The sequence below is a fragment of the Agelaius tricolor genome, unplaced genomic scaffold (genome assembly GCF_023055355.1).
Source record: "Agelaius tricolor isolate 1412-34295 unplaced genomic scaffold, bAgeTri1.0.p SCAF_3, whole genome shotgun sequence".
NCBI classification, from domain to species: domain Eukaryota; kingdom Metazoa; phylum Chordata; class Aves; order Passeriformes; family Icteridae; genus Agelaius; species Agelaius tricolor.
The window spans coordinates 67,725,818-67,751,427 of NW_027269263.1; the positions used below are offsets into that span (position 1 = coordinate 67,725,818).

The 25,610-nt window shown below is 47.5% G+C and overlaps 1 protein-coding gene across 2 annotated transcripts in view; it reads right to left on the reverse strand.

Annotated features, from left to right (window-relative positions):
• Window positions 1-25,610, reverse strand: part of PLXNA4 (plexin A4) — a 506,662-nt gene that overhangs the window by 55,190 nt on the left and 425,862 nt on the right. For both annotated transcript variants that reach the window (XM_071424190.1, XM_071424191.1), the window contains exons 13-21: window positions 24,010-24,161; window positions 23,285-23,402; window positions 17,440-17,576; window positions 15,664-15,831; window positions 8,617-8,710; window positions 7,425-7,664; window positions 6,342-6,488; window positions 829-1,063; window positions 236-378 (exon numbers count right to left, since the gene is read on the reverse strand). In XM_071424190.1, coding sequence (XP_071280291.1) covers window positions 236-378; window positions 829-1,063; window positions 6,342-6,488; window positions 7,425-7,664; window positions 8,617-8,710; window positions 15,664-15,831; window positions 17,440-17,576; window positions 23,285-23,402; window positions 24,010-24,161 — 1,434 coding nt within the window. The remainder of the gene's footprint in view (window positions 1-235; window positions 379-828; window positions 1,064-6,341; window positions 6,489-7,424; window positions 7,665-8,616; window positions 8,711-15,663; window positions 15,832-17,439; window positions 17,577-23,284; window positions 23,403-24,009; window positions 24,162-25,610) is intronic.

Genomic DNA, 25,610 nt, shown 5'->3' on the forward strand with positions numbered 1-25,610 from the left:
GATGGTCTTAGAGGTTTTTTACAACCTAAATGATTTTATGATCTAATATGATCTAAGATAACAGCAAACGTTTCCCCTTTCAACCCAGATTTTTAATGAAGACCTGTTTCACCCCTTGTAGGACACAGCATAATTAAGTCATCACATCCCCACCACTGAAACAGAATCTCTGGCATTCAGGACTGAACAGGGAGGCATGAGAGGAGCTAGAAACAGGAAATGTTGTTTGTTTTACCTCCAAATCCCTCAGGACTGGGTGATCTTCAATGCCAGGGAAAAGGACTCTCATCGTGTAGGTTCGGTAGTCAAGGAAAGGGATCCCAGCTCCATCCAGGTCACTTGTCAGCTCATGGATGTCTGTCTGCAGCTCTGCAAAGGCTGGCACAAAACCAGAACAACTCAGGGAGCAGTGAAAATCCAGATCAGCCTCACCAGAATGGGAAAAACCCCTGATCCTCATGAATGAGAATAAGGAATAAGGCAACATGTGGAGAGGAAGAAGGTGGACGAGAGCAGGGTCGCCTTTCCCACCACACAGCCTTTCCCCAGGGATGTGTGCCAAGGCCTTCTGTGGATTTTGAATTATCAAATCCAGTTAGGAGAGGATTGGGTGAGAGAAAGTCTGAACTTCCCTGAACTCTGGGAGAGGGTGGAGAAAGTCTGAACTAAGGGAAAACAGGGAAAGTCAGATTAGATCCAGGCTTGAGCTGCACCCACAGGGTTCAACACCGTAGCTCAACACCGTGGTATTTTGTCTCAAAGCTTTATGGCTGGATGTCTCCCTTCTCCCAACACTGACACAGTGTCATCCTGCCTCCCTCACCCTACCTTCTTTGCACTCCAGGGCCACCCTGGACTCCAGGTTGTCCATCTGCATCTGCAGGCGCTTGAGGGTGAGGTCGCTCTCCCTGGACTTGCGCTTGTAGGCGATCAGCACGGCCACGATGAAGATGATGAGCAGCCCGCCGGCCACCGCGATGCTGACAATGGCTGGCAAGCTGAGAGGGCTGTCTGGGGAGATGTAGACCATCCCTGGGGAGAACTCCATCCCTCCTACACGAGCCTAGAGGGAAAGCAGCGAAGAGACTGTCAAACTGAGCAGGAGCGCAGAGGAGCTCTGTCATCGTCCTGGCCGAGGGTGAATGGTGACAGCCCCTTGTCTCCCAAGCCAAAAAGGGGAGGTATCTGGATATGGAACACCTTAAAAACACTTGAAATGATAGAATCACCTCTGTTGGCAGTCACCATGAATCCAGCCACCAAAGGATTTATGGTGAGATAAGTCACGAGTAACAATTTCTCCAAATCAGTTTGGATTTCATTCTGGATTTTTCATTCCCCATCCTGATGTGTGGAGCACTGATGTCACTCAGGCCCAAAATACACACAGAAAACAGAGCTTGAGGTATGGTCTGATGAGTCCTAACCCCACAATGGGGCAGAGGAGAGCTGACCCATTGAGTACAGTGGGACTGCAGAAATCTGAGTCACTATTTTCTTTTGACTCTCCCACCAGATAAAACTGTACTCAGAAGCCTCTGGGATAGTGAAAATCCACCACAAACTCCACAAAGCCTGGCCCATTCTCTTTACAGCCCCTGTCTTAGCTGTACATTGTCAGGATGACTGCAGATGTTCACCAGTAGGAGTTGAACATAGCTTTTTGTTCTCCATCTACTCCCAGAGGTTCCCAGAGCTGCTTCCAGCCTCTGGAAGAAGCTGCTGTGAAAGGGCCTTGGTTTTAACACCCAGAAAGAAACCCTGCAAGCACTCCTGTTCTGAGCAAAATGTTCTGCTGAAGCAAGTCCCTTAGAGGCCTTTTTTACAACATGAACACCACTCCCAGCAGGAATCCCACAGGACACCACTGGCTTTAGGCTACTACAAGGCTGTTCAAAGCTATTTGAAGAGTAGGCAAAGCTTGAGTGGTGGGAGAAAAGGTGTTCTGGCTGGACTGAAGTATAAAAAGGCTTCTAGGGCTGTGTTGTGGTTTGGGAATGCTGGTTGTAGGTCAGCAGAAAGCTGGGAAGGTGCCATGCAAAGAGCTTGAAGGATGATGAGCTCCATCACGTCACAGAGAGGCACAGCTGGCCCTGCACAAAGGGCAAACTCTTATTGCCAGGCAGAAATGCAATTAAGACCCCAGGAATAACTCTTTCCTGCTCCCATTGCACCTGGGATCACTGCAGTGTGGAATTAAACTGTTTTCTTCCTCCGTTGTGAGGAGCTCTCCCTCACATTTCCTCACGTTTCTCCCCCACACCCCAGCCTGGTGTTCAGCCTTGTCCTGCATCCCACTGGCCCTCAGTTCGTCTCCAGCCTGCCTGCATTTACTAATCCCAGGGCTTCCTCCATCTCAGCTCAGGCACCTACTCAGGTTTCCTCTCTAGGCTGCAGAGGAAGAAAGAAACTGGCCCAGCTGGAGCCAGCAGAAGGGACTACACGGCAGAATCATGAATTAATTAATTTTCCCAGGTGCTCTCCACCCCAACCCTTTCTGGGGACATGAATCTCAGTGACTTTATCATCTCCTAGAAGTTACTGCAGCCCCAGTTGCAGCCTCAAGGAAGAAGGTTGTTTTGCTTTACCACCAGGTGTAGGATGGCCAAAGAGACACAACTACAATCCTTATGTCATGGACAAGAGCAAAGTGAATGTCTGAAAACAGCTAATTTCCATCCATCCCTCTCATGCCATTTTGGGAGGGGGTCTGGAGAGATGAAATGTCCACAATGAAAAAAAGAACCAATCCTAAACTCATCTGTTCAGGTCATAGTTTCAAAATGACCAATTGCTACCATGACACTGATGGCTTGCAGAGCATTTTCAGTGATGAAGGAACCTCAGGCATACAGCTGGGATGCAGCAGTAATGAGTTTTCCCATCTATTTCAAGATACAAGGTCCAAGATCCAACTCACTTATAAATCCTGAGGTTTGTTGTTGGAATGTGGCCTGCTCAACTGAGAAGGCAAACGGCCAAAATCACATCCTAATCCATGCACTGGATGTTGCTCCCTTTTGCCCTAGACCACTGTCCCAAAATTTTCTCACAGCGCACACGCTTTCCTTGCTGTCAGTGGATCAATAAATTGCTTAATTCTTTTTCATTTTCTCTTTCTCCAAGCCCTGCAGTCAGACGAGTCCATTCAAGGAATATCAGACTAAACTCAAACAATCCCAATCCCAAATCCCAGTGCAGATCCATCCTCAAAGCTGGAAGAACAGCCCCTCTCCACGGGTGGGATTTCTCTCACCAAATATTCCGCGTGCACATCCGAGTTTGACACTGCAGCACGATTCCAGAGCCAACAAAGAGAAAAAACACTTTCAGGATGTGATTTATGTGAGCTGCTCCCGACACCTTTGACATTGGGATGAGGCGTTTCATTCAGTGGAAGTTCCCATTTCTCTCCATTCATGACAAGGGGATCTAAGCTCCAAAAAAGCAGGTGTTCAAAGTCAGGCCCAGCGTGTTCCCCTTCAAAGGTGGTTTCATCACTGGGAAGGTCTCACAATCCACAAGTGAAGCTGCCGTGATCTGAGGGAATCTGGCTCTTGAAGAAGAAAGTTCTACGAGGCTGCAGTGTTATTGTGAGCTTTTAAAAGAAACACAAGAAAATATGCACATACAGCTGTCCTTTACTTCTTAATCCACCAAGTGGTTCTGGAGGAAGCTCTTTTTACCTTCCAGAAGACCAACCATGAACTCACAAAAGGAGCAACAATCTGCCCATTTTTAAAAACTATGAGTCATGAATTTGTCCTGAATTAGACTAAATGTTCTAAATGGGCTCTGTCAGAGCCTGGCTTTCTCCAATGAAGTCCTAGTGGCCACCTGTAGGAGTTCAGGAGTTCTGAAGGAGTGTCTTTCCTGGTGCAAATAAAATTATCCCTCTAAGGATGAAATGAATTATGCCCTGACCTTCAGCTGCTGCATTTGACCATCTCTCCATTCATTATAAAGAGTCTGGTGTACTTTCCAGGCTGTGTCAGAAACCAGCAACCCTTCAAATATGCTCCACATCTTCCCTGCAGACCTTCTCTGGCATAGCCACTTGTGGATCTTTCTCACATCTCTTTCTTTTCCTTGGAAAAACTTGCCTCTGAGTTTTAGTCAATCTTGTTTTTAACCATCACCCAGGCCTTTTATTTCCTTGCTATGTTTTTTTCAAATACTTAATTCTGTCATTGTGTAAAAGACAGCTCAAAATCAGACAGCTCAAAAGAAGACAGATCAAAAGCGTGCTGACATCAACGTGTGTCATTGCCACTGCCCCTTCACTTAGAAATAATCTCTGTGTTGCACCAGTTGATTCATTCCCATGGCTCCCTCTCAGCTCGTGGCCACCTCACTTTGCAAGAAATGGTTTGTTAAACAATTTCCTCAAGGTCAGAGAGTAAATCTTTGGCAAAATTGGGAGGCAGGCATCAGAGAGATGATTTGATGCCTAGAACAGAGGCTGGGCAGAGTTCCAGAATAAAGCAGGGATTCATTCAAAGGATCTCCTCCATGGATGCACCTTGGGCAGCACCAGAGCCCAGCCAGGGCTGCACCCAAGATGAACCAAAATGGCCCCAAAATGCACCAGCGCTCCCGGGCTCTCTCCCTGGGATCAGTTCTGCTCCATTTGCATCTTGCAGTTCATTGTCCCATCCCAGCTTTAGCCCCTGCAGTCCCACCCTGCTTGTTTTTCTCTCTCCAGCCCACGGGGTTTGTGCTCCTGGGCTGAGATTTGGGGCATTTGTCCTTGGTGCCCAGCTGGAGCAGGAATTGTTTTGTCTCCCTGCTCTGTGCACAGAGCTCACCATCCCATAATATGAAGCCCAGACCCACACACTAAAGCAGCTCAGAATGTGAAAAATATAAAAGCTAAACCCTGAGGCATCAGTTTGTGTGAAACATGGTCCCAGCCTGAGCAGCAGAGATCCTGTGCCGTGCTGGAGGAGGCATTTTCCAGCCCTGGTTCCAGATGCAAAGTCCATCCTTGAGCACCTCCATCATCTTCCCAGTTTCCCAGCAGTCCAGCATCCTCAAAAAAGGATTGTTTTTTAATCTTTGCTTCACTTAAACTGTCCAAAGCTGCAGGAGCAGGGGAGTCTTCCCAATTAGTGCAGCCTGGCCAGATGTCCATCATCCAGGATCCCCAGGGGTTGATTATTGCTCACCTGGCTTTGAGTTTTGTCTCCCCAGGATTGGCTTTGTCTGTCTCTGACTAACCATATGTTTAATCATATCCATGAAAATGAAAGGGAACATTTATTGCCGTGCTCAAAAGCTTTGGTTTTCACACAGAGAAAATCTCTCAGTTCATTATTGCTCTTCTTGGAGAGTCTTAATGTGCTTTGCAATGAATCGAGAGTCATGGTGTATTTGCATGGCTGGAGAGGATTATTGCCTCTATTTTCCAGATGACAAACTTTGGCACAGAGAAGTTAAGTAGCCACTACAAGGGATCCCATCAGCAGCCACAAACAAGACCCAAAACGGTCATCATGAGCTCTGCTTCCTTAAAAGTTCCCAGAAAAATCTTTTTAAAGATCAAACTCTCTGAGTCTCACCGAAATAAATAAATTAATATGTGACAGATACAGCTTTGGGAGGCACAACAGAAGAACAGTTGTTCACAAGGAATGAGAAACACTGATGTCAGTTGTCAGCTTTTGTTGTTCCCACCCACAGCTTGGTACAACTCCAGGCTGTTTGCTGATATGATGTTTATCAAGCACCAGCATCAAGGAATTCAAATTATTGAGAAGAAAGTAAAAAAAGGAGTAAATAAATAAATGGTGAGAGGAGGAGAAGCTCCCTCTGATGTAATCACCAGGTCCATTCTTCATTCAGGAAGGATTTGTAGGAGCACACTGAGTCTTATAGAAGTCAAAACTCTGAAGTCCAGTCACACTATTGTCCACACACTGCTTCTTATTTTTTTTTTTTCTCTCTTACATAAAGGCAAATTTTAGTCACCATCCTGTCAACAAAGTGATGGGGACTGTGCTGAATTTAATGATTTCATGTAGGAACATGTTAAACGTGATCTCACATGAGAATCCAGGGTTCATACAGCCCATACAAAAACAGAAGAGAGGCAAACTCTCCTACTGGGATTTGATCATGAAAGGTGTCTCACTGTCCACAAAGACCTCCAGGTCACTTTTCCACTGTTCTACTTCTCCAAGCCACCCTTGATGAGAATATTACACCAAAAAGGGACCCTGATGTTTCTGGGAACTCAAACAGTGATGCAAACCCCTTGGAGCCCTCTGCCAGCTCTGCAGCTCTGCTGTGCCCTCCCAGGCCACCCAGGGAGAAGGGGCTGGGGGTCAGGCATCACTTACCATCACCTTGTGCCTCCCAATGAGGTTTGGGGACTCACAGAGGAGCTGCACGTCTGACACGGTCACCGCACAGGGCTTCTCCCCCACCAGCACGGTGTAGTTCAGCCTGGCATTGCCTCCTGCCACAGGTGGGATCAGATTCCTGCCCTGCATAGAAAGGAACATCACACCCCAAAATAACCAAATAAATGTCAGCAAAGAGATTTCTTTCCCCCTCTGGTTCCTTCTTGGGATACAAGTGTTGATATTGCATTTGATAGGTGTGGATGGCTGGGCACTGACACTGCTCCAGGCCACGTTGGATGGATGGGGCTTGGAGCAGCTTGGTCTAATGGGAAGTGTCCCTGCCCATGGCAGGGGGTTGGAATGAGATGGTCTTTAAGGTCCCTTCCAAGCTAAATATGATTCCATTATGACATTTGTAGCTCGCCATTTGCTCACACAGAGAGGAAAAGGCAATTTAGAAACTCACGCAGAGAGCAGCATGAGTGGCCACAGACTCAAAGCAGTCACAACGGCCTGTCCTGCTCCTCCCTCTCTGCAGCTGAGTGGGAAATGCTCCATCTAAGTCCTGCACAATAAAGCCCTCACTAAACATAGGCAGGCAAGCAAGGCAGACCCCTTTCCAAACATGCAAAAAGCATCCGCAGGTAAAATAACTTCTTTGCATATTCACTGAGTAAAAATAGTGATACAGGAATGCTGCATCATAAAATTCCTTCTCTGTACAGCTGTGAAGTTTACAGAAACTGCAAGGGACTGATTTGGGTTAAAACAAGGGGGAGAGGAAGGTCTTGAATGAACAAGAAATGAAACAGAGTTGAGTATTTCACTATCAGCCACATTGCAAGGGTAGAAGATGTTTTCTGGTGAACAGCAGTGGGTACAAATTTAAGCTGCACATGGGAGTTTATAATTTTTAGTTATGAGTGTGGGCAGTGCTTGGTGCTTGCTGATGGTGACTCTGATGTTGTTGGAATGGAGGAAATTTCTGGGGTGCAATCAGGATGATTTATGGGGCTGCTGGCAGGCACAGAGAGGCAAGAAGCAGAATTTCAGTCCAGTCCTTGGTGCCCATCTCACCTTCAGGATGATGGGACTTCCAGGCTTCAGCTCCAGGATCCCTGAGGGATTGAAAACCTCGAAGATGGGGTTGGGGTAGTAGGTGAAGTTGGTTTTGTTGAGGATCAGCAGGGACTGCACATTGTCAAGGATGAAGCCAAACTCCTCCGGGCGCTCGGCGAGCTCAGACTGGTGATTGGGGTCCACAGCCAGAGCTGGGGCCTGGCAGGTCATCTCTGTGCTGTTCTGCACCTCACAGTTCTGGGGAAAGAGACACAAAATATTTATGGGAAATAGGGACCCTGGCAGGTCATCTCTGTGCTGTTCTGCACCTCACAGTTCTGGGGAAAGACACCCAAAATGTTTACGGGAAATAGGGATCCTGGAGATCATCTCTGTGCTGTTCTGCACCTCACAGTTCTGGGGAAAAAGAAACCCAAACCAAGGAGTCTTTAGGGAAATAGGGATCCTGGAGATCATCTCTGTGCTGTTCTGCACCTCACAGATCTGGGGGAAAAAAGACCAAAACCAAGGAGTGTTTATGGGAAATGCCCTCACCCTTCCTGGGGGGCAGATGGCTCTCAGGGAGAGGGAGGAGAATGGGTTATTCTTATTCCCCATCACACAATCAAGGCTGGGCAGGGGTTAGGAAAGCCTTGCTGGGGCAGGTGTGTGGAGCAGTTTGCACTTCAATAGGGCCTCCTGTGCCTCTGGAGAGGGAGCTCAGCCTCTCTTGCCAGTGTCAGCATCTTCCCCTGACTTTGTTTCCTTCTGGAAATAGAAGATTCTTCCCTTGAAGAAGATTTTTTGCACAGCACAGATTAGTCAAAACCTCACTACCACCTTGCAATTAGGTCTCACACTCTGGCTGTTTTTCCACAAGTGTTTGTGCAGTGCATGCTCAGTTGTGCTCAGGATTCCAGTTTGGATATCAGGTTACCTGAAATGAATCCCAGCAATCTGGAGAAGCAAAGACAAAGGTGAAGGTCTCAGGAGACCCTGAAGTTTGGTTCCAGCCCTGCCAAAAACCTTCTTTTTGTGTGTGTGTCCTTCAGGGATGGGGTAATATTTCTGGAAACAAACCATGCCTTCTTTTTTGGGCTGCAATAGGAGATTTCAAGCTCCAGAGGTGTCAGCCAGCCCCTGTCCCCAGTGTGGCATGTCCCCTCCTATTGGAATATTACCAATATTCCAGCTCTGCAGTCATACTCACATTGACATGCTCCTTTCCACCGTGCTTTGCTCGGATCTGGGGGTTTTGGATGAGGTCCAGGTGAGTTCCCCACACAGCAATGGGGGTGTTGCCACTGGAGAATAAGAAATGGAATTAAAGAATGAACCCAGGTGATGGATATCAGAACCCATCACACCAGGAATGGGTGATCTGTGTTCCTAAATGTTGGTTGCAAAGTGTCTGACCACGTCTCGTGGTCCCGTAAAGAGGGAAGGAAGAACAAAACAAGTTTTCATTCATTCATTCATAAGGGGAGAAATAAGTTGTTGGGAAGGATGAAAGTTTGACAAGAAAGTCTCGTTTGACAAGTCTCACAGATATGTGTGCTTAGCAGAAAGATTTTTTAAATGTGGAGTCTGATGAAGGAATAGAGATGGAAGCAAGTTTTGATATAGAAGGAAAGAATCACTGAGCCAGTCTTACTGGATAACCAAGGAGGCAAAGGGTGTGTGAGTTAGAAGGGGTTTTATGGCTTAGAGCAAAGGATAAACCCACCCCAAACAAGAAGATGTTTTTACCAAGCACAAAGAGAGCACAGGCAAACAAGGCAGCAAATGGTGCAAGTAGAAAAAAGGTCTCAGAATTTTCCACTGCAAGAAAACTGAAAAATAACTTCTAGCTTAAACTGTAATGTACTAACTTTGAGTGATTGGAGAACAGTAATATGAATATGGTAATTACAGTAGTTATGACAGGCTGTAGATAACAGTTCAGGTATAGATTGGTTCTACTGCATGAAGATGCTCAGCAAAGAAAAGTCTATAATGCACCAAAGCCAAAGGGTCTGCAGGGCTGCCTGCAGCTGGAGCTGACAGCTGTGGGCACAGCTCTGTCACCCAGACCCTGGACTGCTGTGACACCTTGGATACAATAAACTGCATTTTGGACACAATAAACTGCATTTTGGATACAATAAACTGTATTTTGGAGAGCTGCTTGGAGTCCCACATCCCTCATTTAGGCTCTTACAATAAGTGAAGAAAAATGCTTGCTGAAACTGCCATATCAGGCAGCCTCTGGGCATCGATGCAGGGCTGGTACAGCAGGAGGTGGGGGCAGAGTGATCCAGGGCTGAAAGGAGAAGAGATGTCCAAGAAAGCAAAACCTTCCCCTGTCAGGGCTGACACAGCCAGGACAGGAGGAGGAAATGCCATCAGCACACAGCCCCATCTCTGAGGGTTTCCCAGGGTGAGTAGTGCTCTCAGCAGTTTCAGCACCTGCCTCTGTAACTCCCTTTGGACACTGTCCAGGATGCAGTTTATTTCCTGCTGGGAAGGGGAGGCCATGTGGAAATCAATGGGGTAGTGAGAAGAACGTTCAGAATCCCCTTCCTGCCCCCAGGTAAAGCTGCACGAACAGGAAAGGTGAAGCATGTGCATTATAAATGAGAAAACACCAGAGAATAAACACCCTGGGAGGAAGAAGGCAACAAATCTCCCCCGTTTCTGACCTTTGTTTGCAGTGCTCCTGATTTATCTTCCATTATTAATCAGCTGGGGAGGCAGGAGTGAATGCAAACACACACAGGAGAGATGCCAGGTCTGGGTGAGCTCTGCTCCAGCCCCTGCAGTGGCACCCACACTGATGAACCAAACACTTTTGGGGTTCATCCAGAGAGAATTGGCACAACCACATCTCTCAGCAGATGTCTGGGGACACTTCTCTGGGAGGCTCCTCGTGGTCTTTCACTCAAGGGCTGGACTGGTCCATGGTTAGGGCAATATTTGACCTTGAGCTCTGCAGAGTATCTCAAGTATTTTCTCTCTGAAATATCAACTATAATGGGAAATTTTACAGTGAAAACCCACATTTTGTTGTTTCCATAAGATCTGGATGAGTTTTTTTGAATGCACAAGGGATCCTGATGAAGTCACACATCTGCTTACAATAGACCTTCCTTGCTTTACAGAAAAAAAAATCCTCTCTCCAAAATTCAGCTTCCCTGTGAAGATTCCTGACATCATCCAGAGAGAATTCTTCAAAACCCAGAAGTGTATAAACCAAATTGTTCTTTCTCCACTGTCCTGGATCTTCTGAATTTTGGCTGCGAGCCTTTATATCAATAATAAAAATACAATTTTATTGCTATTATTATATAATCTAATAATAATATCATTACGAATATAAATAATCTCTGCTGATTCAAGCTAGATGGGATTTTATATCTTTACTTGGCTGAAAGTTTTATGTGTTCCACAAAAATCCAATGTGTGAACACACCTACAGGTATGTGTGTCTATATAAAGACAAATCCTTTTATTTAATCAACCAAATCTGTACACACAGCTTTAAACCCACAAGTTAAAAATCCTCTATTTGGGTTGGAATCTGAGCTTGCAGGCTCGGACCACAGGTAATAAACACAGCCACAGCACCTGACCAGAGAGAGGGAAAGAAAAAAGGTAAAGCAGTTTTTTTGTTTGCTGAAGACTTAAAATCACCCCTAAACCCTCTCTGGCTTGAAAAGAAAGGAAATAAAACAGTTTCTTGCCTTGAAAATCACCGGCCAATGGCATTTGTGCCTGCATCTGGATGCTCAGCCAGGTGGGAGCAGAGCCTGGAGACCTGCTGCTGCCCAGCAAAATAACAGAGGTGCCAAAAGCCCTCAGAATTTAACAGTTTATTGCCCCAAAAAAACCCTGAGAGTATCATTTTCTGCCTTCAGACTCAGGTAATTGCTGGATGTAACTCAAATCAAACTCAGATCAAAAGTATTAATGGAGCTCATAAAATTTTATTTACTTGCCAGCCCAGCATGACTTTTTTTTTTTTTTTTGGCTATGGAAATAAATTAGCAGTAATCTTTTCTTTATTGTTCTGAAAAATAAAGGTTTTAAGCCAGGCTTGGTGCATTCATTCACTGGTCTTGCAAAGCTGGTTTAGTGGCAATCATCTCTCCCTGGGAGTAGCTCAGCCCCACAGCTACAGCACCTAAAACTCTCCCTGACACCACAAACCCCCCTGGGAATCCTGGATATTCCATCTTCTCTCTCCAGGGTTGTCCAACCTTTGGAGTGACTCAAAAGTGCTTAAGAAAGAGGATGAAACTGGGGAGGTCTGGTTAAAAATGCTCAAGTTGACGCTTCCTGATTTCAGATGAAGAAAGCAAAGGGGAGAGGTTGTACCCAAAAAATGCTCCATCCCTGGAAATGCTCAAATAATACCTGGAAGTGTGCAAAAGCTGTGTGGATGTGTCACTTGGGGACACATTTTGGTGGTGAATGTGACAGTGCTGGGTAAAGAATTGGAGTCAATTATCCTAGAGGTCTTTTCCAGCCTTATTAATTCCATGAGTGATGAGACATGTGCAGTCCCAGCCACCCATCCCAGCAGCTACACACCCCAAAAATAACCCAGTACCCCCTAAACAAGCACCTCACCCTTATTTCCATTTTTCCTGGGATTTGGGATGGGAGATCCCATCCATCCCAGCAGCTACACAACTCACAAATAACCTAAACAAACACCTCACCCTTATTTCCATTTTTCTGGGATTTGGGATGGAAGATCCCATCCATTCTAGCAGCTACACACCCCACAAATAACCCAGTACCCCCTAAACAAACACCTCACCCTTATTTCCATTTTTCTGAGATTTGGGATTTGGGATGGGAGATCCCATCCATCCCAGCAGCTACACACCCCACAAATAACCCAGTACTCCCTAAACAAGCACCTCACCCTTATTTCCATTTTTTTCTGGGATTTGGGATGGGATATCCCATCCATCCCAGCAGCTACACACCCCACAAATAACCTAAACAAGCACCTCACCCTTATTTCCATTTTTCTGGGATTTGGGATGGGAGATCCCATCCATCGCAGCAGCTACACCCCCCACAAATAACCCAGTACCCCCTAAACAAGCACCTACCCTTATTTCCATTTTTCTGGGATTTGGGATGGGATATCCCATCCATCCCAGCAGCTACACACCCCACAAATAACCCACTACATCCTAAACAAATGCCTCACCCTTATTTCCATTTTTCTGAGATTTGGGATTTGGGATTTGGGATGGGAGATTCCATCCATTCCAGCAGCTACACACCCCACAAATAACCCAGTATCCCCTAAACAAGCACCTCACCCTTATCTACATTTTTTTCTGGGATTTGGGATGGGAGATCCCACCCACCCAGCCATGGGACACAGAGTCCCTGCACCTCCAGGCTGGGCAAAGCTTTGCTATCACACCTGAGGCATCTCCTTGGCTGCTCCTTCTCCTCTGCCTGGCAGCTTCAGCAGAGAAATCAAGGAGCAAGGAGGCTGTGGAGAACTCCTCACATCCCAGCCACACCTGAGGCCAGAGAGGAGGAGGAAGAGGAAGGTCCCTGTGCTGCAGCTTTCCAGGGGATTTTCAGGAATTCACTCTCCTAGGCTGTCAATCTTGCACCTTTTTAAGCAGCACTGAACTGGCTTTCTAAGGGAGTAAAGTGATTTCTCATTTCACTGATAACCTGGACTCTGACTGGAAATAAAAGCCCCAAATGGAAAATCCTGACATTAAAGCTTCAAGCCCAATGTGCAAAGACTCAATCCGGCTAAATCAGTAAATTCCCTCACGGTAATTAAAGGCACTAATTGATTTGTGAAAACATCTTTGGGATGGGAGCTGAAGTGGGGGGATTTACAAGCTCTGCTCCTAATCCCCAGGGACTCCAATCAGTCCAGTTTGACAGGGAAGCAGAGAGCTGCCTGGATGAATGAGGGGAGACTAAGACTTCTTATTTTGTATCTTTTCAAGGAAATACCAGGGCATTTAATGACCAATTTCTCCCTTCCTGAGGCCATTCCTCCAGGCTTCTGAGAGTTTGGGGATCGCTTGGATGCTTCCCACAACCAGGGCAAACGCTGCTCTCAGGCACTTTCACGTGAGCCCTGTGAATTCAGCAAAGCAGCATCAAGGGGGTGAAGAGAAAAAGGGATCCCTAATGAGGAGAAAGGCTCTTGGATGGGGCAAGGAGCAGGGCTCCCATTGTGTTTCATCTCAGGACAGAGCCCTGGGGCTTCCAGGCACCATGGCCAAGCAGGCAGTGCTTGGTCCTGAGGAATCAAGGCCGTGAAGGCTGTGAGAAATGTAGGAATTTCAAGTCCATGAAGGTTGGGGGAAATGTGGGAATTTCAAGTCCATGAGGGCTGGGAGAAATGTGGGAATTTCAAGTCCAGAAGGGCTATGAGAACTGTAGGAATTTCAAGTCCATGAGGGCTTTGAAAAATGTAGAAATTTCAAGTCCATGGAGGCTGTGGGAAATATAGGAATTTCAAGTCCATGAGGGCTGTGGGAAATGTGGGAATTTCAAGTCCATGAAGGCTGTGGGAAAGGTAGGAATTGCAGCTTGCAAAGTGTGGGAGAATTAAATGGTTCATGGCTTAAATATTGCTAAAATCATGGAAAGGCTTTTTCCCCACTGTAGCAAACTGCAAAGAAGCAGCTGCTCATCTGTGACCACCGCAGCCACCCCTCCCCAAATACACCTACAAACAGATTTTGGAGTGTGGAGGGAACTTGGGATGAGATAAACGTGATACTATTGTCCAGTCCTCCCAGGTCAAGGGAGAAGAATGTGATTGTAGAAGAGACACTGGGATGCTGGTGGCTCAAATACTCGGGGGAAGCTGCCATGGGCAAAGCACCCACCCAGGTGCCAGGGGCAAGCTCAGCTCAGCTCAGGCTGGAGCCAACCCTGGGAGGTGGGAACTTTGTCCCTATCAAGTGTGATGCCTTGAGAATCTGAGCTAGAGCAGAGGCTGGGCAGAGTCACAGAATAAAGCAGGGATTTATTCCAAGCATCTCCTCCATGGATGCACCTTGGGCAGCACAAGAGCCCAGCCAGGGCTGCACCCAAGATGAACCAAAATGGCCCCAAAATGCACCAGCACTCCCGGGGTCTCTCCCTGGGATCAGTTCTGCTCCATTTGCATCTTGCAGTTCATTGTCCCATTCCAGCTTTAGCCCCTGCAGTCCCACCCTGCTTGTTTTTCTCTCTCCAGCCCACGGGGTTTGTGCTCCTGGGCTGAGATTTGGGTCATTTGTCCTTGGTGCCCAGCTGGAGCAGGAATTGTTTTGTCTCCCTGCTCTGTGCACAGAGCTCACCATCCCATAATATGGAGCCCAGACCCACACACCAAAGCAGCTCAGAATGTGAAAAATATAAAATCTAAAACCTGAGGCATCAAGTGAGCTCAGCTGTGGGAACTCCCCCGGCCAGGGCAGTGCTGGGACATTCACACAGAGCCCCTGAGGTGCTCACTCTGCTGCTGGGCCAGGATGGGACATAATGGAGCCAACTGGGCTGGTGCAAGGGGCAGCTGTGTCGACTTTGAAGGTGTCAAAAACTCGTGATGCACCACATTCCATCATCGAGGTGTCCCTGATCCACAGCTTTCCATCATCCAGTGGGAAACTCCCCACTGGGTATTCCAGCTGAGTATAAACCCAACAGAGGTTGTGTTCTGGGGATTTTGCTCATAATTTCTTTGGGATGCCCCTTGTCCTCTGATGGATCCAGTCTGTGACCAACACTTCAACTGACTGACATGAAACTTGCAATGACCAAGTTCTGTGGAGCCTATGAGTGGTGGAATTTTTCTATTCTCATCCGTTCATTTTCTTTCCTACCCATTTTCTTATGTGATATTTTTAGGCTTTTGTATTTTCATATTGCTAGATATAATAACAACCAAAATGGCTTTGTAGCTGCTTCCCCTTAAAACCAAATTGTTCTAAAATAAACCTATATACATATATATATAATATATATATTTACATATATAATGTATATATCTACTTATGTATATATATATTTACATATATATTATATTATACAAACACTGATCATTCAGTGTCACTTCACTCTAATCCACCCTGAGGGATCTATTGGCTCTGGAAAGTTTCCCTGCACAAATTCTTGCTGGACACAACGCTTGGAAATCAATTTTCTACACCAAGGGCCAAAGTTATCAGTGCAGTGCTCCTTTAAAAAACCATGGGAGTTGGGAGAAGGGTTTTCCTGGGATTCTCACCTAAAGATGCTCCACTCAGGCTCGATCCTCAGGATGGTGGGATCCTCTACATATTCATAGTGCAGCTCCTGATGGATCTTGGCCTTGTCCACTCTCACAGACACCTTCACCTTCTCAAAGCCTTCGTAGGAGGCTGTGGTGTTACAGACAATGTGCTTGGTGGATCTCCTGGGAAGTGGAGAAAGTAAATGTGAACCAGGTGCTACCAGCAGCAAGATGGTGCCAAAAAGAGCCCAACTATTTATTCTTATGTCCTGTGGCCCCAAATTTATTCTTATGTCCTGTGCACTGAAGAGGTGGAACTCAGTGTGACCCATTTATGTTTCTGTAGCAGTCTCTGGGGAAGTGGCATTGCCTTTTCACTGGTTTGAATAAAACCACAAGAGCACTCATCTCTCAGGACTCAGAGTAAAATCTGAACCCCAAGGGCAGTCCAAACCAGGCCTCTCTGCAGAAGTATTTCTCTGTGATTAAATGTTTGATGGATGTTTCCTTCCTGCCTGCAGACATGTGCAGCAGCAGCTCGTAAAAGGGGTGTTTGCACCTCAGCTTTGCGGTCTGGGATCATAAAGTTTGCTTTGCATTAGGACTGTAAGTCTTGTTTTAAGTGCAGTTTGCAGCATGCCTGGGACCTCTGGAAGTGCTAATATAGTGGGAAGCATTTTATGATTAAAGAGGATTCTGCATAAACTTTTCCTTTTTGGCAGGGCTCAAAACCAGCTCCAGGTCTGCATTCCTTTCAAAATGAGTCAAAAATCCAGGCACCAAACATTCTCAGGCTTCCCAGTCCTGTGATTTGTGATGCAGCCTCACCTTATACCCCTAAAATGGGGGTGTAAGCCACCTCCAATGACTGCACCCTCCAGGTGCCCTCTAAATTCCCCCAAAAGACAATGCTCAATCCCTCCTAAAATTCCCCAGCCTTGAGTGAGCATCTCCAAGCAGCTGTGGCTCCCACTTGGCATTTCAAATCACAGCCTGTGACTTCACCCTGCTGAATTTTGGATGCTGGATCGCTCCACAGTCATGACAGGCTGCTAAAGAGGATCCCCACAGCCAGGAGAGGGAAGGGCATTGCCCCAGGGCAGTGCTCCCAGGTCTCCTGTGAATGAGCTTTTCCTCTGCCAAGGACATATTTGGGAGAAATGTGCCAACTTCATCTTCAGCCCCCATCTCTACTGGCAGCAAAATGTGTTGCTCAGGGTAGTTTGGAGCTGCAGGAGCCCCTGGGAATGGGATTCAGACTCATTCTCACAGGGATCAGGGAACATCCAGCAGGTAACACTGACATTAAGCCTCTCTGAAGCGCCATTGAGCAGGAGCCAACACGGAGCTGAAATGTTGCAAATCATCCATTTCTTAGCACTACAGGACTATTCTGGGATAAAAGGGAGGTGGTTTAGTACTTCGAACTGATGTTGTCAGATTTTCTTTGTCACCTCCACTAAAGCAGGGACATGAAAATGAATCTTTTAAACGACGCACTCCCAGAGCAAGTAGCAGAGCGCAGGACCGTGGAGAATTGTACTGAAATCTGACAAGAGGCCACGGGAAAAAGCACATCAAATACCAGTCAAAACAATGAAATAAATCCTATTTTCTCTCCCCAAAACATGGCCAGCAAGGCTGTGCATGGTGCAGAATGCACAAGTCCTGTTGCAGCAAAGGAGGCGCTTGAGGGGCAAGGTGTCAGGGCTGCAGGAGAAGTTTCCTGACTTTAAGTGGCATTTAATCTTTTGCACTCAGGCATGAGCAGCAAGGAGGGCTCATCTGTACCTGTAGAAGAGGCAGGGCTGTCTCCCAAAGGTCACAATGACATTGCTGCCAGCGTTGAGGTTGTTGCCTGTGATTGTCACCTGGGTGCCACCCGACACTGGTCCTCGCTTCGGCTTCAGGTCAGACAGGGTCAGAGTCTGTGGAGGCAAAGGGAGGTGTTGGAGACACAGCACAGAGACCTCCCCTCTCCTGTTAATGCTGGAGAGAGGGACCAACCCCAAGGATTAATCTGGGCTTCTGAAGTTGGCCACATCTGGCTGATAAAGGAGCCTGGGGTGACACCAGATCTGTCAGAGACCCTCTGCTCGAGTGCCAGCTTTGGTGGGATGAGTTCAGACCCAACCCCAGTCTGTTCTCTCTCCTCCAAAATGAGATCTGCCCTTGTACCCACTCAGAAATATTCCTGCAAGGACAGGTCCATGCCTGGAGCACCTTGGGTCACAACCTCTCATCTCCACTGCTTGTTTGGCACAGCCCAGGGCTCTTTCTGCTGTCACACACCACCAGCTCTGCAGGGTAACTCAGGCACTGAACTGGTTTGATTGGAGCTTAATGGGGAATTTCCACCTCCAAACTGTGGGACTCACAAGTGATGAAAATGGTTTGGTTTTGAGAAGATCACTCAACTTTATTGATTCTCAGAATCACAGGAGAGTTTGGGTGGGAAGGGACCTAAAGATCAGCCAGTCCCACCCCAGCCATAGGCAGGGACACCTTCCACTATCCCAGGGTGCTCCAACCCCTGTCCAGCCTGGCCTTGGACACTGCCAGGGATGAGGCACAGCTTCTTGGACCTCACCATCCTCACAGGGAACAACTCCTTCCCAATATTCCATTTAACCCTGCCCTTTGGCAGTGGGAAGCCATTCCCCCTTGGATGGAGGAGGGCTCAGCAGAACGTCTGGGTTTGCTCTTGCCTCTCCCACCCAGGATGCCAGAATCACTGAGGTTGGGAGAGACCTCCAAGGTCATCCAGTCCAACCTGTGACCCATCCCCACCTTGACAACCAGAACAGAGCTCATCCAGCTGTTCCTTGAACGCCTCTAGGGATGGGACTCCATCACCTCCTGGTGCAATTCCGATGTTCAACAACCCTTTCTATGAAGAAATTCCTCCTGATGTCCAACCTGGACCTGCCCTGGTGCAAAATGGCCATTCACGACCTTAAATCTTTCTCTTATCTGACCTGGATATTGAGGCAGCCTTGAGCTGTCCTTCACTGAGACATGGTGGTGGTGCTTCTCTGAAATGCAACAGCCACAGGAGCAGCACTGTCCTTTGAACACCTTTTCCCTTTTCCTGCTGATTTTCTGAGCCTCTTTTCCCAGCCTAACACAGCACTGTGTTAATATATCAAAAAAGGGGCACAATTCCTTTAGAGGCCCCAAATCTCAAAACTCTTTTTCTTACCTTGCCACCCTCCCTTCTTCCCCAAATCAAGATAAAATACTCGCGCTCTGAAGGCACAGATCACCCTGTTACCACAATGCAGAGAGGAGACATCAATATTCAGGGAGAAATTTGGTGTTACAGTTTATTCTTTCATTTGCATTTTAATAGAAAAACTTTCCATTCAGTCCCAAGTGAAAAGCTACTATATGCATTTAAATGAAGATTATTTCTTTCCCCTCTCTTTAAGAATGATGACACAAGTGCTTGAAGCTCTCAGCTCCTCTGAGCGAGCAGGTACATCATGCAGTCACCTTATTGAGCTTTGGAGACCATTAATCCATGTTTATAAAACCACCTGACACACCCCACAGCTCCCACTCTCGCACACACAGAGCCACCTCTGTTCCCAGGCCCCTCTGGTTTAATCATTTTGAAAAACAGCGGCAAGATTTCCATTTTTCCATTTTGCTCCTGTTCTAAATGCAGCTCTTGGAGGAAGGGCAGAACATGAAAACCGGACTTACAGCTCTGTAGAAGGATCTGCTGTCAGAGCTGGGCACTTTCTGTGTTTAAACCTGGCTGGTTTTCACCTGATGGCTTGGAATCTGGTTTTATACTTAGAAACATGGAATTTTTGAGGTTTTTGAAAAGTCCAGGCATTAACCCAGCACTGGCAAGGCCACAACTAAAGCACCTCCCTAAGCACCTTTAACACTTCCAGGGACAATGATTCACCACTTCCATGGGCAGCCTGTGCCAGTGCTTGGCAACCTTTTCATCAAGAAATTTTCCCAAAAATCCCCCCTGAGGCTGCCCTGGCCCAGCCTGAGGCCGTTCCCTCTGCTCCTGTCCCTGTTCCCTGGAGCACAGCCCGACCCCCCCGGCTGTGCCCTCCTGGCAGGGACTTGTGCAGAGCCACAAGGGCCCCCTGAGCCTCCTTTGCTCCAGGCTCAGCCCCTGCCCAGCTCCCTCAGCCCCTCCTGGGGCTCCAGACCCTTCCCAGCTCCCTCAGCCCCTCCTGGTTCTCCAGACCCTTCCCAGCTCCCTCAGCCCCTCCTGGTTCTCCAGACCCTTCCCAGCTCCCTCAGCCCCTCCTGGTTCTCCAGACCCTTCCCAGCTCCCTCAGCCCCTCCTGGTTCTCCAGACCCTTCCCAGCTCCCTCAGCCCCTCCTGGTTCTCCAGACCCTTCCCAGCTCCCTCAGCCTCTCCAGACCCTTCCCCAGCTCTGTTCCCTTCCCTGAGGAGCTCAAAACTGGATCCAGGATTTGAGGTGGGATCTCAGCAGTGCCCAGCACAGTAAGGTGGGCATTGCCCTGGTCCTGCTGGCCACACTATTCCTGATACAATCCAGGTATCCCCCTTTGGCTTCTTGGCCACCTGGACACACCTGGCCTCATGTTCAGCCACAGGTCCTTTTCCACTGGGCAGCATTCCAGCTATTCTCCAAGCCTGGAGTGTGGTTTTCTGGAAATATTCTCTACCATTCTCTTTTAATGGGATAAAAACTGCAGGAAGAGTATGGAAATGCAAAGGGTGCACTTCAGGACCACTAATTTATATTTTGGATACCACCTCAAGCTCTGATGGCAGCTCCCTTACTGATGGACACCCCCACCAGTACAAATTCCTGCTGACCTTGATGGCTGATGCTGGCAGAAAATGGGTTGGGAATGGCCAACTCGATGCCCAAAGCCTACACAACAGCACTGCAGCAGCATCTGATTCAAAAATCACAGAGAACATCTGAGTTAAAGACCCAAAAGAGCTTTGTCCCACCCCTGGGTGGGTTCCCTGCCCTCTCCTTGGGGTAGATAAAGCAGCCATGGCATTTTGAGGATCCTCACAGGCCACAGCCACAGCAGGAAGGCTCCTTGGCAAAGCCCTGCTGTGCCTGGAGCCAATCTTACAAATGGGTTTGTGGCTCAGCTTTCCAAGCTGTGATCAACCTTTAATTATTCACAGTGGCCTTCCTGAATATTGCACAGCACATTCACAGCAAAACTCCAGATTATTCACCATTTCCTCACTGGTGGAAGGTGGTGGAAAATGTAAAGAGAGTCTTGTGGATCTGTGATAGGCTGGAGAGTGACAATGAGGGAAAGAGGACAGGAAATTTTATGCATTTTCTAGGATTTTACCAACTTTCCTCAGCTCCCCAACCCTTTCGTTCCTCCAGCATCTCCTGCACACAGGTTTTCCACAGAGCAGCACCATCAGAGCTGGGTCTAAACTGCCCCCCATGGAGCTTGTCAGGACCTTGGTTCCCATTCCACTGCTCCTGGGAACACAGGAGGAGCAAGATGTGACTCAAACACAGCTTGTGCACCTGGGTTTCCTTTCTAGAGGTTCCACAAGAGCAGCAAGAGGGGAAAAGATGAAAAGGATGGATGGGAAATGCTCCCCAAAACAAGGATTTTAGGAACAGAATCAGAAGAAATGTGGAGCAGCCCACAACACCTGCACTGAGACACAATATTTTCATCTAAAGCCAGAATAAAGGTAAACTTTTCAGTTAATGTAATATTTTTTTCATTGAAAGACTGGGACAATAATCACAGCAAGAAAATGAATAACTAAAAAAATATATTTCATTTAGATCATCATAAATTTCATTTCAGCTTTGTTTCCCTCTTGGTTTATTGTACTTTCTAATGCAATTTGCAGGTTTTGATCACAGTTGAGTTTAAAACAAACGAGCAGCTATTTGAATTTAAAAGTTCTGGTTAGAAAGGTGGAGAAGAACCATTCTGGCATCTCTAAACTAAGCCACTTCTTTCTTAAAACACTGAAATCAAATACTCTGTTGAGCCCAAACCATCATCTCTTCGAATTCTTGCAAGACAGGGTAAGGCTGAACCAATTGGCCAACTCCAACCAAGTTTTCCTTCAAACCTCTCAAAAACCAATTTTCCAGAAGATTTGCTATGAGTCAAGAAGTGACATTTATCTCCCAGGTGCTGCCCCTTCCTTGCTTTTCAAACATCTTCTTTCCCTTGAAGCTGCCACGCACCGCTGCAGGATGCCAAGGCGTGTCGAGATTCCTGCAACAGCATCTCTGCCCTCCTGGCAGAAAAACCCGAGGAAGACAAAAAAACACAGCTCCCACTGTGAAAGCAGCAGACACGGCAGAGGGAATATGATGGGCAGGCTGGAGAGTGCCTGTATTTTGGGGTTTTTTTTGTCTAGCACAAAGGTATGGAGGTATTGAGAGGAGAAAAACCCCGGTGGCTTCGCGCTCGTGCCCTGGCAGCCGGGAAGGCGGCAAGCGGAGGGAAAAGCTGTCACAGATGGACACGGATGATCAAAAGCAGACAGTAATTCCAGGAGTAGCAAAGGTGACACGTTGAAGTGCAATGTCGTGGAAAGAGCCCTTCTGGCTGCCTGGTAGGGGCTTTCTCTCAAGGTGTTTTCCGTGCCCCCGCCACCGCAACACCCGAGTGACACCGGGAAATGCAGAGAACAGAGAAACCTCTGTAGCTCGAGGGGGGAATCCAAGACATTTGCATTCATTACAAGTTCCCTTTACCATAAAGAAATGCTCAGGCATGTGAATAATTTCAGAAGAGACCCATTCTCTTGCAAGAGCCGAAAGCTTTTGATGGGAACAAAGGGACCCTCTCATCTCAAACCTGCACGGATCTGAACAGATCAAGGCCAGACAATGCTTGCATGTCCCCAGCAAGGGGCCTTAGAGGAATAATCAGGTCTCTTGGACAAGAAACATCATCAGAAGGGAGGAATAAAGCACAGGTTGAGTGTACAACATGCGTTTGCACTTGAACTGAAGCTGAAGCTTGCAGGTGTCTCCTGTTTCATCATGGAGCATCCAAAACCAGCACTGAGCCCCAGTCACATCCTACAGCTCACCAGCAGCCTGAGCTGGATCTGTCCTGATCCCAATGCTCCTGGTGTGGATGGGATGAATAAACACCTGGGGGAATCCAGGAGGGAGGAGAAAGAAACCCAATCAAGACCATCACACTCATGCTGCTGAAGATCCCGGGGTTGTAATGAGTAGTGACAGCCCCCAAGTTTCTTCTGGACAACACTGGTGGCTCCAAGCAGAGGGGTGTTGGTAGCAAAATCATTACACCCCCCCCCAAAAAAAAAGATACTAGGGAAATTTTTCCCTTTTTTAGCTCTTTTTTATTCTTTCCTGTACAGCACTTTTAACTATTAATGAGAATTTTCTGTATTAATTTGGACCGCGGCTGCATGGAACTGTAACTAGACTAATAATCTGGACTATTATTAGGTTGTTAAAACTTTAATTAGACCAGCTATTTTTGCTGGGAACAAGATGTTGAAAGGAAATGGAATGAACAATCTGGTGCACCGGAACGGCAGCGAAGAGCTCGGAGGCTCAACGTGGTGAAGGACAATGGACAGAGGGAGCAAAGAGGAGCAAGGCCAAGGAGTTCAGGGCCAAGGAGAACTTTTTCAGGAACTTACCATGAAGTAGTAGAGCTGAGAAGACCTGGCCATGAACTCGGGCTTGCACTCGGCCACGCAGATTTCCACGAATCCGGCGTGCTGGCTGGGCTTGGCCTCCCCCATCTCGCATACGATCCTGAGGGGAAAATACCAAGAGGAGCAGAGTTTCAGGAGTGGTTTTGGTAAGATGGAATTGCAGCTAAGAGTGCACACAGCTGGGGGATGGACTGAAGATTAATCCACCCTCTACTGTCCCATCCAGAATCCAAATTGTGGATGAAGTTATTCTTGAGAAAGTGGTGGCTTCTGTGTGGGACAAGTGCTGAGGTGGAGTTAAATCCACTTAAACACACAGAGGAATGTTGGGCTGAGGTCTGGCTCCATCCCTCTCAGCTCCAGCCTGGCATGGTGGAGGCAGCTCTAAGGTTTAATGATCACTCCTGCATTTAGCAAGAGACTTTTCAGGATTGCTGCCTTCCAAACTGGAATTGAACACTTTGGAGTGACTGCTTGGTGAAAACCAGGATAACTTCAAGGCATTTGCCATGAGGATCACCTAAATATGCATTCCAAACACAGTAATAACTGGATTGTTAAATAAATGGAATATCCCAAGCTGCATGTGAGGAATGGCCTCTTCCACCCCTCAGTTCCCAGGCTGGAATGGATTCCTTGGAAGGCCCTACAGGTAGGAATGTCATTAGGTGTGCTGTGGCCTTTGCTGTGCCACACACCCCACTTACTGCTCTGCTGGGATGTACCCTTCCACCAGGGGCTTGCACTCCACGCCGGCCACTTTGACGTGGGAGGCGATATCCTGGAATTCCAGCCCCAGGTTCTCCCCACGGATGGTCACTCTGGTGCCTCCCTCACGAGGGCCTGTCACGGGGTTGATCTGGGGAAACAAGCCAAGAGAAAGGAGAACGATCAAAGCAGGCACCAGAATCCTGTCCGTGGCATTCACATTTTCTGGAAAAAATCCCTTCGCCCAGGATTTTTCTCCTGGGAAGCTGAGAAGCCTCAGAGAAAAAGGAAAACAATATTAACTCATTTGCTTCTCCTGCGTTGTGCTCACATGTGGAATGTGTTTGGAGATTGTTTACCCACAGGTGATTGTTTCATTGGATTCTGGTGTGAGTTGTTTTCACTCTTTGGCCAGTCAGTGCCAGGCTGTGTCAGGACTCTGGAGAGAGTCACGAGTTTTCATTATTATCTTTTTAGCTTTCTGTCTGCATCCTTTCTGCATTCCTTAGTATAGTATAGTTTAGCATTCTTTAATATAATACAGTATCATAAAATAATAAATTAGCCTTCTAAGAACATGGACTCAGATTCATCATTCCTTCCCTTCGTCTGGGGGCAGCAAAAATACAAAACCTGTCAGGTGAAAGAACAGACAACTTTTGGGGATCACTAGGGACACTTACTATAAATGCTGAACAAACCTACTTCAGATACACAGAGTATGCAAAATTCTGCCCCAGACCTCATTTACTCTCTTTTAACTACTTGCAAAACATCCAGAGATGAGTTGAAGATTTTTTTGTGGGGATTTGTGGAGCTGCAGCTGAGCTTTGCACTTTGTAGATGTGAGCCATGGAAAGGCAGCAGAGGGACACGGTGGAGAGAAATGGGAGAAAGGACGAGACAAGGACATAAAGGGTTGAGCCAGTCACTTGAAATCCTAAATTCCCAGCCCAAAGCACATGGAGGTAATGGTCATGCATCAGAAATTCAGCTGAAAATGTCCACCTGGAAAAAAAACCAGCCAAGCCACAGCAGGAACAGGGTATTGGGTTAGGTGTGGAGGAGGTGGATGCTGACTGAGACAGCAGCAGCTGCTCTGTGCCAACACCTCTTCCTGAAAGAGCTCCAGTTTCCCTCCTGGGACAGCTGGGGCCATTGGAAGGGCATGCAGGGAGCATGGACAGATTATTTGTGGAGCCTCTGGGTCTCAGCATGAGAGGAGCAACCATCCCAACCAACCTGGGGGCTGCTGGAATGGTGTTTGCATCCCAGATTGGCCCTGCACCAGACCCTCACTGGGTCCTGCTCCATCCCCCTTGTCCAGAGCCAGGTGAGAATCAGCACTGGAACTGTGTCCTGAGCATTGGAACAACACCAGAATCACAGGGCTGGCCCTTAATTATCTCTATCCTGCCCTTGCAGCTCCTCATCCTGCCCACTTTGCCATGCCACTGCTCACTTGAGAGGGGTTCAAACACTTCCCTAGCAGGGTGTTCCCTGCTGCCTGCTCAGGATGCCATGGCTGCCATCTGCCAGGGCTGGCACAGCTCTCCCTGCAGTGATCAAATGGGAATTCCCTGTCTCAGGGCCATTCCCA